Source organism: Barbus barbus (assembly GCF_936440315.1).
Source record: "Barbus barbus genome assembly, chromosome: 2".
NCBI lineage: Eukaryota > Metazoa > Chordata > Actinopteri > Cypriniformes > Cyprinidae > Barbus > Barbus barbus.
The window spans coordinates 40,933,706-40,945,590 of NC_136730.1; the positions used below are offsets into that span (position 1 = coordinate 40,933,706).

An 11,885-nucleotide genomic window follows, 5' to 3' on the forward strand; every position below is an offset into this window, starting at 1 on the left:
TAACGTCTTGTGAAGTAAAAACATGTGTGTTTGTAAGAAAAACACATTTTTAGCTTGAAACCGTTGTTTGCGGCTAAAGTATGAGTCCTCTATCCATAATATTGCCATAATATAAATTGTTGCATCTGAATCAGCGGAGAAATATGCACAGATCAAGCACTGTTTACAAGTGAAAACAGTTCTAAGCCAAAAGGTTGCCGGATTTTGGTGGGGGTTGGATGTTTTCACTGGATGAAGGGTTATTATTGATATTTTGGCCCAAAATGATGGTTTAAATAAAATAAAAAAAAAATCATAATGATTCATTTGTTTCTTACAAACATGCAGCTTTTCACTTCACAAGACGTTAATTGATGAATTTGAGTACCATGGATTACTCTCGATCATTGTTATGTTTTGTCAGCTTTTTGGACACTCATTCTGACGGCACCCATTCACTGCAGAGGATCCATCAGTTTTAAAGAAGTGGCGTAAAATGCTGAAGAACAGTTAATACTAAAGTAAATAATGCAGACACAATACAACAATGTGTATGCTAACGATTAATTGCAATTAATTTGATTATCATGTAATTTTTGACAAGATTGCCAAGTTTATATTAATTCACTTATAATAAATGAAGCAATTGTGAAGTACTTACCATGCATTACCAGCATAATACCTATGTTCCTTCATGGTTTCCATGTGTGGATACAAAGCAAAAACAACCAGGTTTTTCACTAGTCACAAGCTGATTTGGCTGTATGGCTTTGTTGACCCGCACATAATGTCAGATGTGCGGAAACTAAGTATTTAGTCATGGTCTGCTGCACAGAAACATTGTTACCTGAATGTGTATCCTAATGGTCGCTTTCTCTCTTTCTCCGATTGGCCCTGTTTTTATAGCCCAGCCTGCAGGAGTACCTGAGATTCTCAAGAAGAGTTTGCACAGCTGTTCAGTTAAAGGGGGGAGTGAAGTCTTTATTATTGGAAAAAACTTTCTCAAAGGAACCAAGGTCATATTTCAGGAGAATGCTTCAGGTATCGCTACATTTTAAAAAGTATCATGCCCTGTTCTGTGCAGATTTTCCTGCACTGTTTAACCTCTGCCTATTTGACTGCAGCAGATGATAAATCCTGGAAGGCAGAGGCTGACATTGACATGGAGTTTTTCCATCAGGTAAGCCATAGCATCTGCTGCGTCTATTATTTGCCTGTGTGGGCTGATCAAGCACTGCAAAAATAGAGGCAGCTTTGCACAGGTCACAGACATCGGTGTCCCCAATTGTTGCCTGACATGAATATGGAAAGAGCGGCAGATTAATGACCTACATAAACAAACAGTACGCAATACGATTTTGAGTTCTTTTTGATTAAGTGTTTTGAATATATATCTGCTTTTGCAGTGACTTGCCCTAAAATGCCAGCAGTGATCTTTGTAATTTTCAGTGTTTTTTAATAGATTGAGTGCTGCCACAGCTAGCTCTATTATACTTATGCATAGGGTCCAAAATTTACACAAATGTATGTAAAAAGGGCTAAAAAAATCGAGGAGTAAATAAATCTGGTTAGTATTGAAATTGCAACAAAATGCATGGTCTGACATCCCATTTGATTTGCAGGTGATTTGAGTGAATCATATCAAATTGTCTGATAATCTTCTTTTGAAGTCACATAAAGTACACAAACCATTAAAGTTCCCCTATTATGGGTTATGAAAGGTTCATATTTTGGTTTTGGGTGTCCACAGCAATAGGCTGACATGCATGCAAGGTCAAAAAACACTTTCATTGTCTTATAATATTTATTTATTTATTTATTTATTTAGCAGATGCTTTTATCCAAAGCGACTTACAAATGAGGACATAAGAAGCAATCAAAACCAACAAAAGAGCAACAACGGCTATTACAAGTCTTGGTTAGCCTAATGCAGTACAGATAATTATTATTATTATATATTTTTTTTTAATAAAAAGACATATAGATAAAATAAAATTAGAATAGAGAGTGCTAGAGTTAGAGGATCAAGTAAAGATGTAACAGATTAGTTTTTATTCGTTTCTTGAAGATGGGTAAGGATTCGGCTGCTCGATTGAGTTGGGCAGGTCATTCCACCAGATGGGAACAGTTAATGAAAAAGTCAGTGAAAGTGTTTTTGTGCGTCTTTGGGATGGTACAATAATGCGTCGTTCACTTGAAGAACGCAAGCTTCTAGAGGGCACGTAAGTCTGAAGTAATGAATTTAGGTAAAGGGGTGCAGAGCCAGTGGTTGTTCTGTAGGCAAACATTAATTTAATGCGAGCAGCTATTGGTAGCCAGTGCAAATTGATGAACAGAGGCGTGACGTGCGTTCTTTTCGGCTCATTAAAGATTAATCTTGCAGCAGCATTTTGGATTAATTGTAGAGGTTTAATAGAATTGGCTGGAAGACCTGCCAAGAGAGCATTGCAATAGTCAAGTCTGGACAGAACAAGAGCCTGAACAAGGAGTTGTGTTGCATGTTCCGAGAGAAAGGGCCTGATCTTCTTAATATTGTATAATGCAAATCTGGGTTAAATGGGTTAATGTTTCATGTTGACATCAACATGAAACGGCTTGGGATTCGTTTTAAAAACGACTTGTTTCAATGATTCAGAGTTGACTCTTTCCTTTTGAGAGACAATAACTTTATACACAGTGCACTTTCAGATTTAAATCTTTGCAGGTTGTTTTCATTCACTTAGAGCTGTGTTACACACTGCTTGAAAGGTCATTCTCAAAAATCCATAATAGGGACACTTTAAATTGTGTATATATACCAGACACCAGTAATTGTTGCTAATTAATGATGTTAAAATAGTCAGATTCAACTGCAATAAATAAATAAACTTCAATTTTTCTATCTTTGACTTTTCCCCCTTTAGAATCACCTTATTGTCAAAGTCCCTCCATATCAAAATCCAGCTATCACATCTCCTGTATCTGTTGGTATCTATATTGTTACGAATGCTGGACGTTCTCATGATGTTCAACCATTTACATACACTCCAGAGCCAGGTCAGTTTAATCTCCACTGTAAACATGACTCTTAATCAAAACAGGTTTGCTAAAAAAGTGTTTCCCATCCCCATTCCTGGAGGCACACCAAAAGTACAGTTCCCTTATCTAACCTATCCATATCAGGACTTGGAGTCTCTACTAATGAAGAGTTGAATTGGGTGTGTTTCTTTTGGTAGAGTTTGAAAATGTATGCTGTGGGTGGGCCTCCAGGAACAGGATTGGGAACCATTCATAAAAATCACTGATCTAGAAAATGTTTTTTTACAGTTGTTGATTCTTCTGTGAAAAAGGAAGTCTTGCCTCCGGTGACCCCTTGTTGTTTTGAACAAATTAAAGGTGAGCAAACATCTACGTGTCTATTAGCATTACGTAATATTGCTCAATGACAGCCATGGTTATGTAAGTGTCACTGGCTCCTTGTCTTTTGTTTCATATAGTAATCGATACTGCTTTGATGACGCCAGTTTTGTCTCTTGTTAAACGAGAAGAGGTCACTCCAATGGAGGTCTCCAGTAACCCCTCGGCCTTCAAGGTTTGTATAAATCATGAGACAGAAATCACCACAATAAATCAGTCCCTATTTTTGTATATTTTGATAAATGCCTATGTTTATCTTGTTTGCAATCCAACAGACCTCTGAAGTCATCAATTCAGCCCAGCAAGCCTTAGATATGAGTGCTGAGATCTCCACCAATAACTGCAAATTTTCCAGTTCGCTGGCTCACCAAACAAGAGAACAGGATCAATCTCAGAGCTCTGTCTTTTCCAACAAAGAACCATTCAGCACCATCCAGGAACAGAGTCTTGCACCCAGTGGCTCTTTCCATGTGCCTAATAAATCTCTCCTCCAGCAAGGAGTTCAGCCATTCCTCTTGGAACACAGAGAGAGTCTTGGACAGGAGAGGACAGGCAACAGTGGCGGTTCAGTGGTGGGGCTCTCCCAGATTGATGACAACTCACAGCAGCAGCTCTCGCTTCTACCTCCAGATGAGGTGGCACAGCTGGAGCAGGCCGTACGGCAGCTGCAAGCGAAGGGATTCTGCAACATCCATCTCCAGAGTGAGAATACACTGTCAAAACAAAGACACCATCAACTTCAACAGCAGCAGCAGCAAATCCAACAACAGCAACAGCAAATCCAGCAGCAGCAACAGCACATCCAGCAACAGCAGCAGCACATCCAGCAACAAGAGCAGCAAATCCAGTTGCAGCAGCATCAACACCAGCACCAGCAAGCTTTGGAGAACCTTCAACATCAGCTCTTTCAGCCCCAGGTTCAAATCCATTGTACTTCAGAGCAGCAGAGCTCTTCCCAAGGTATGGTTCAAAATGGAAGCGCTCTCTTCCAGCAAACCCCATCACAACAACAACAGCAGCAGCAGCAGCAGCAGCAACAAGCATCCTTGTTTCAACAAGCAACTAGCTTTCTTCAGCAGCAGCCCAGTCATTCCTCACCTTCTCTGTTTCACAACCCTACAGCCATGACCGAAGCCCAAAGCCCACAGGAGGCTCTTTTCCACACACAGAAAACCTCACCCAATCAGGATCAGGTCCAAGCTTCCCTTTTCCAAAGCAGTCTCACGGTTCTCGGTGGGTCCAACATGTCAACGGAAGCTCAGCCCTCTGCGACCAGTATGTTTCTTTCCCAAAATGCCGTACCAGGTCAACTTGCTGTTAACGCTGGCCAGCCACAGCAACTGGCCTTTCTCACTTCTTTGCAGACATCTTCTCTTGAGGCACCATCTGTATTTCAGACTCCACCCCAGCTGTCCCCCATTCAGCAAGGCACTCCGATGGAGCAGCAACAATCACCACAGCGAGCCCAACCTGGCTCTATGTTTCAGAGCATCTCCCAATCACCGAGCAAACTCCCCCCTGGTCAGCAGCAGCAGGCTAGTCTACTCCTCGGATCCTTAAGTTCTCCAGTGACACAAGAGCAAACCTCCAACCTGCTATTTGGTGGCCAAGTCCAGATAGGATCGATGAACAACAGCAGCCTAACTTCTCCAGAACAACAGAACACTTCCCTTTCCTTCTCTCAGGCCGGTATGGTTACAGGTAGGCAGCAGGAGTCGTCTGAACCCATGACATTTCAGGATCAGACTACTATGGTGGTCAACCCGTCCTCGAATAAGCCCATCTTCCAAGACCAACAACCAATGCAGTTGGCACCAAGTTCTGGTACAGCCCCTTCACAGTCTGTAAACCTCTACATGGCCCAGTCCAGCATGCAAGGCGGTATGGCTTCTCAAGAACCCCTTTTTGCACCACAAAGTGATGTAACCAGAATTCAGACTAGCACTTCCTCTCCAGTACAACAGCCTGGTCAACTCTTTCAGACCACAATGAGTGGAAACCTCAACCAGCCCAACCAGAATCAGCAGCCAGACCTGTTCCTCTTTGAGATTCAGAACGGTTAGTCAATATTCTTGAACATACTTGCCTGTTTGACTCATTTTACTTGCCGTAACTCATTTTAACGTAGGGCTGAATGATATGGCCAAAATTTATATCACCAAATATTTCTTTATTTCAGTCGATACAATATAATTCCGATATCAATATAAACAATGTTAAAAAAGCCTCAGAAATACTGCCAAGAATGCCCACAACAGATGTCTGTACAAACAAACTTCTAAAAAATGAATTTGCCAAGTCTATGAAACCTCTTCCTACAAAAACTTTATATTTTAGAAATAAAAATGGTGCAAATAAATTAATGTTAACCTTTTATTTATTAACCTTTTATTTGTATTTAGCCTTCATAAAAACAAGAAATGTGGAATCATAGTTAAATAAAAGAACTGTAAGACTCAGACTCACCTTATTAATATTAATATCTAGGGCTGCCCTCGACTAAAGATTTTTCTGGTCGACTAGTAGTCGTTCATTTTAAGCATTAGTCGACTAATCGCACATTTATTAACAAACCATTTAAATCATTATAATGAGCCTTTAATTGACATAGCCTATATGTGCTCAAGCACATGCATAAAGCTTGCCACAGCGCACCAAAGAAGCTAATGATTATGAATGTGTCAGGGAAAAACAGTAAGGAGGCTGCATTAACATTTTAATAATGAATTGATACACTAGTGCTTTCTTTGTTTTCAGCATAAGAGATGAAGTCGGCGACACTGACTCATCACTTGCGAAGTAATGGACGTGTTGATTTGAAAGTAGACATTTCGCTCTCTATAGATATATTTATAATATATTCATATTTGTAAGGCAAGTATACACTGAGTTTCGTGCTCAAGTTCACAGAGTCCGAGACGGAAGAAAGCGCATCTTGTTTGCTTTCATTATTTTAGAAAAGCACAATGTTTTTATGTCATTGTGAGTGCACACAAAAAACATATATTCGAAAGATGTATTACTCGTATCTGTATGAGCAAAAATTGAGTATTTTAAGAGCAAGTGAGCGCAGCAGCGCCTCCATCTGTCGTGCAGTGAGTGCTACTGTTCAGCTTCCACTCTCCACACAGACACTTGAACAGTGCACATTTCTCTAGGTTAACATTACACTGCGTGGCCATGTAAAGTTGCTAATATTTACATATTTCAGATGATAAGCCATATTTGAGGTCAATGAATGAGAGTCGACTGTTTGGATGTCCTGCCCGAGTACTGCATTACCATATAGACCAGCCGTTACCGTTCTGTCCGACTTTTGGTTGACCAAGCCTCTTCTGGTCGACTAACGGTTAGTCGACTATTAGGGGGCAGCCCTGTTAATAGCTTTAACTTTAAATTATTACATAAGCTGATTATTCTTATAGATTGAAACAAAAGTGCTTCAGCCAGGATTAAAAAATATGAAAAGTGCTCAGAGTTGCTGCAGAAAAAAAAGTGAGCAACAACCAAAGCACATGTTGCTGGAGACAGACTTATTAAAAATGCAAATTGATGCTCTGCCAGCAGGAGGCGCTTTTTTAGCAGCAGAAACAGTGGTTTCCCCGGTAGCGGCTGTACACAAAGCAGAGGCTTGCTTTGTGTCCCAAATGGCACCCTAAACCCTCGCGGTCTTCCTCTGAGTCTGCACTTTCGTGACGTAATGCCACTTTTACTGTCGGGTAGAAGTCTGCTGCAAAGCTCGCCCCAGTGCGGGCTCGGCAGAAGTGCAGATTAGGGCGCATAACGGCCGCAAAGGGGGGGCTCGTGAGCACCCTTCTGAACGTAAAAATGACGAATGGGACACCTTACGGTCTTGTGGGCTTAACGGACACACACATGCGGAGCCCATTGTAAGTCTGCAAGTGCACCATGAAGTATTCCATTTGGGGCAGGACCATAAATGCAACTTTATCAGATAAAATGATAATGTCATCAAAATTTTTCTAAAGATAGTCAGTTCCCTTCATAGACACAATCATATAAAACACTCGCACCATGTTTTTATTTTGAAACGTGCAGTGCTCATGTTTATGCAACAAAGTCAAACTGTCAAAGCCCTTTGGAAATGTATTTGTGGCGGTCAGCGTTGATATTGTGGCGGGCTACCACGAATAAATCAATGTATGTGAAACACTGGTTATGTATATTGAAATACTGGAAATGTGCTTAAAAATCATATCACCATTATTGAAAAAAATTGTATCACGATATATACTGATATTGAATTATTGTCCAGCCCTATTCTAACAATTTATTTCCTATAGAGTGCCGTCAGCTGATGAACAGCCAAGGGTCTACACTGTCTGACCAGATCATTGCCATCAATCAGTCTGGACAGAGCCAGCAAGAGAGCGAAGGACAAATCCAGTCTTTACTTGGGCAGTCTATAGCAGACCCAGGTACTGTGCAGACCACCTTGACAACCTCTCAGAACATGGAGAAGATTGACGACCTTCTGGTGAGCCTTCAGGAGCAAGGCAATAACCTCTCCCACTCCTACTAGGGCCTTCAAGGTGTGGCTGCCCAATCCATTCCATATATGATTGTAGATATTTCTTGCATGCATATTGGATAGTTTGGTATCCTCTATCTTGGATATTTGAAGAATACATGATGTTGGAGATATTTTGCTAGACCCCTTAAAATAAATAGCAAGAGAGAGTTTTCAGAGTAGGCCATTCACTCTACACATTGACACTGTCGCCTGTTGAAAGATCTGGCAGAATCAGTAGTCAATCAACTTCTGTTTTGATCTGCAATTCTCCAGAACCCTCTGGAGAACCTCAATGCGAGAGCATTTCTCTGAGGAACTTACAAAACGCAACCCATATGTTCCTGCTATAAAGACTGTCATTAGTTCCGCAGCAACCCCATCATAAATAAAGGCTTTGAGGCGTTTGAGATATATATTGAAGTTCCTTGAGTACACAGTAGGATATTTGAGGCTCCTGGAAACCTAGAGATTCCCCAGAGGGTTTCGGAACTGAAACGCTGCCTCGAGTATCTCTTTATTTTTACAGTGACAGAAAGAGAAGATCAGGACACATGGGATGACTGCAGTTATGCCTGAACATGATTTGTAGACACCCCACTTTCTCAGTGAGCCTCGGATAACTTTGTGATATCTATTTTTAGCTGTTTAACTAAACATATAATCAAGAATGCTTTATAGAAGCAGTCTGCAGTGAGATTTTTATTTTCAACACTTTTTGTAAACAGTCGTTAATACCTTTCTGTCTCAGTACACTTGAGTATCTATAAGCTATTTTCTTTGTAAAAAATATTTTATGCAGTCAAATGGGGAAAGAAAATATCTAAGTGAAAAATGTGTTTTGGCATTTTCTTCCTAGCACTTTATATATGTTTTCAGTGTGGTTAGTTACTCCTGACTTATTGATATTTCATCATGTCTATCTCAAACCATGTTTACTGTATTAATAATTCTAGTGTCTTTCATCTCTTTGGACTTCTATTTTAGACTAATCCGTATAATACTAGTCTATACCAATTAGAAATGTTCATTCCTGCTTTAAAAAAGCAGTTATCAGTAAAAACAAATTGCTTTATGTTTGATTATGGTTTACATATGTAATTTCTTGCCATCTCATTTAGTTGGTGTCTGCTTTGTTTTGCATGTCTGAGTGTCCTATATACACGCGTATGTGTGACATTATTTTATGATAATACCTCTAAAAGTGTGTCATTATTAAATTTATTCTTTTACTGATTCTAAAATATTGATAGTTCATGCTTCTATCATTCTGTGTCATTGTGTTGGGTTGGGTTATTTTATTTGCCAGTGTCTGGTACGCTGGAACAAGGCCGATTGTTTTTATTGGCAAATCAGAAGGGAGTGTCCAACCAGTATTATCGACAAGTTCTCTGAATATACTGGCGTATAGTAAATACAAATGCTGAATATGCTGGGGAAGCAACCCTTTATCTTTTGTAGCGGAAATAGTTTTTATCAATTTTCAAATTTTATAGCTAATAAATAGCATCGGCATGTCAAAAGCGAAGACCTTTGATCTAAATTGGCCATTTTTGTGGCTCAGGTGGTTTGTATATTCGGCTATGAAGTGAGTTTGTTTTGAATGTAGAGAAACATTACGTGAGATATATATTTACAGCTCATGAATGAATGTTCTAGCGTCAGACGTGATGTAAAGCTGCCAAACTAGTTTGTGTGCTCAGAATATTAGGCTGATGTGAAGTTAGTTGGCAGATTGTCTTGTTGTTAGCATCAGGATGAATATATACATTATGAGGGAGCTGTTCTCTGTAATGTCACATAAATGGCTCATTTGAGCCTGCTATGGTATTAAATGTCAAATTTTTGACCATTTTCTTTGCTCAGAACCTTGGGTGATTTTTATGCCTACTTTTTAGTAGAGACTATTTAATCCTCTTCTTTGGAGAAGTTTTGCTTGAAGGGTGCTCTCATATATCTCTGCATGGGGAAGAACTGTGAACAGGAACTGGAAAAAGCATTTTATTGTGATTTATTTTCATCTCTGTACAATAACAATTGTTATTTTTTTTTTTCCATAATTCTGAATATTTATGTGAATATTTACTTTTTCACCATACCTCTTTTTAGAAAATATTTATTTTTGTCTCAAGTATTTTCACAATTCGAATCAATGCCTAAATTTCAATTAAGCATAATTACGACGTATTTCATACGTTTCTTTTTTTCCATACAGAATGTCATTTTTTAAAGAAAATAATCTGTGTAACCTATGTACTTTTGTGACATGTTATTGATTATTGAGAGTCATTATCATAATGCACAGTGATTCAGTTGTACATTTCTGTTGTACTTTCACTATTGCAAAAGGATATCATGGCTCTCAACTCTGGATTTTTAGGGGATTTAATAACTGGCTGGTCAGAACTAGACGTCCTATAACGATTTCATCAGTCTTTTGGGAAATACAAGCCATAAAAACAAGCATTTCCCCCTAAAAATTCTATTTTGTATGATTCTTGGGACCAATTATTAATTATTAAGAAATCTAAATATCTGTTTTGGGTGAAGTGTGCAAGTGCAATGTCTGTCCTTTGGTAGTCTTTTTCTTGAAAAATAATAAATCACAGTTCAATATTGCAAATGAGGCTTTGCATATCCAAAATGGTTTCATTTATTTGTATACTGAGACACGTTCTTCTTTCTCATCCCAGTCACAAAATCTATACTAAACAATATGCCTCTAAAATTAATTTCAAATTAATTTTCATATTGGTTGACATTGTAAATATACAGTAATTGGAAGTTGTGCCTTCTGGTTTGTACTTAAAAGCAGATCATTTCCTGGCAATTGCCTGTTTTGAGTGGTCATGAAACTAACACCCCTTTAAAATATGGTCCAATAAATATACATGTATCACTTTAAATGTGACTAGATAACATGTAATATTATTTTACAATTTGTTTAGTACAATATACGCTCCTGTTTAATTTTTGTGCAGCAGGCAATATATTGCTTTAAAGTTTAAACAGTTACGCGGTTAGAACGACTGCAAAAATACAGCTTTTTCATATTCAGCTGGACTTCTTTAATCCTTCAACAAAGAGGAACTTCAACTGTTATGGTTCTGTTGCTTATTAATATATGATAATTCCTAATGTGTCATGATGTGCACAGTAAGTATTATGTCAGTCTTATGGCAATATGCTTTTATCTGTCATTTTGCTATAATGTTTTGTCAGGTTTGGAAAGTCTTTGTCGGATGTGATGATAAAATATATGAGCTACTTCTGACATATTTGTGACAATTTATTACAAAAATCATAAGTATTTTGCTTTTGTTGGGGCATTTTTACTCTTGCAGCTATTTTTTCTGTAAATGTGCTGCTGTGTATCAATAAAAATATGTTAAAGAAAAATAACTTCAGGCTTGTTTTTCTTCTTCTTCTTTTCTATCATGCAACAAAGTCATGTTAGATAACTAATTAACCAGTAATAATAATTACAATGGTGATACCTTATTGTTCAGTTAGAGTTATTTCCTGTGTGTGTGACACAGGAAATACACAAACACACACACAAACACACCGTCTGGTTTGCTATCCTTGTGGGGACTCTCCATAGGCATAATGCTTTTTCTACTGTACAGACCGTATATTCTATTGCCATACACCTAAACCTACCCCTTACAGGAATCTTTCTGCAGTTTTAGGTTTTCAAAAAATATTTAAAAAAACATTCTGTGTGATTTATTAGCTTGTTTACCCGTGGGGACCTCAATTTAGGTCCCCACTGTGACACGAGTCCCCATGAGTCTGTGTGTATTCAGGTTTAAGTCCCCACCTGTATAGAAAAACAGGTACACACACACACACACACACACATGTTGGTTTTTGTGGTTTATGGGGACTCTCCATAGGCGTAATGGTTTTTATACTGAACAAACTGTGTGTGCTATTGCCCTACACCAACCCTACACCTAAACTTAGCCCTCACAGG

At 38.7% G+C, this 11,885-nt stretch overlaps 1 protein-coding gene across 1 annotated transcript in view; it reads left to right on the top strand.

The window, feature by feature from the left end:
• The window catches only part of LOC306842881 (nuclear factor of activated T-cells 5-like), a 49,631-nt gene extending 38,335 nt beyond the window's left edge, over nucleotides 1-11,296 (top strand). The window contains exons 7-13 of the mRNA XM_079374038.1: nucleotides 886-1,020; nucleotides 1,104-1,159; nucleotides 2,883-3,015; nucleotides 3,286-3,354; nucleotides 3,456-3,550; nucleotides 3,651-5,433; nucleotides 7,680-11,296. Of these exons, the coding sequence (XP_079230164.1) occupies nucleotides 886-1,020; nucleotides 1,104-1,159; nucleotides 2,883-3,015; nucleotides 3,286-3,354; nucleotides 3,456-3,550; nucleotides 3,651-5,433; nucleotides 7,680-7,918 (2,510 nt within the window). The 3' untranslated portion in view covers nucleotides 7,919-11,296. The remainder of the gene's footprint in view (nucleotides 1-885; nucleotides 1,021-1,103; nucleotides 1,160-2,882; nucleotides 3,016-3,285; nucleotides 3,355-3,455; nucleotides 3,551-3,650; nucleotides 5,434-7,679) is intronic.
• Nucleotides 11,297-11,885: the final 589 nt, after the last annotated feature.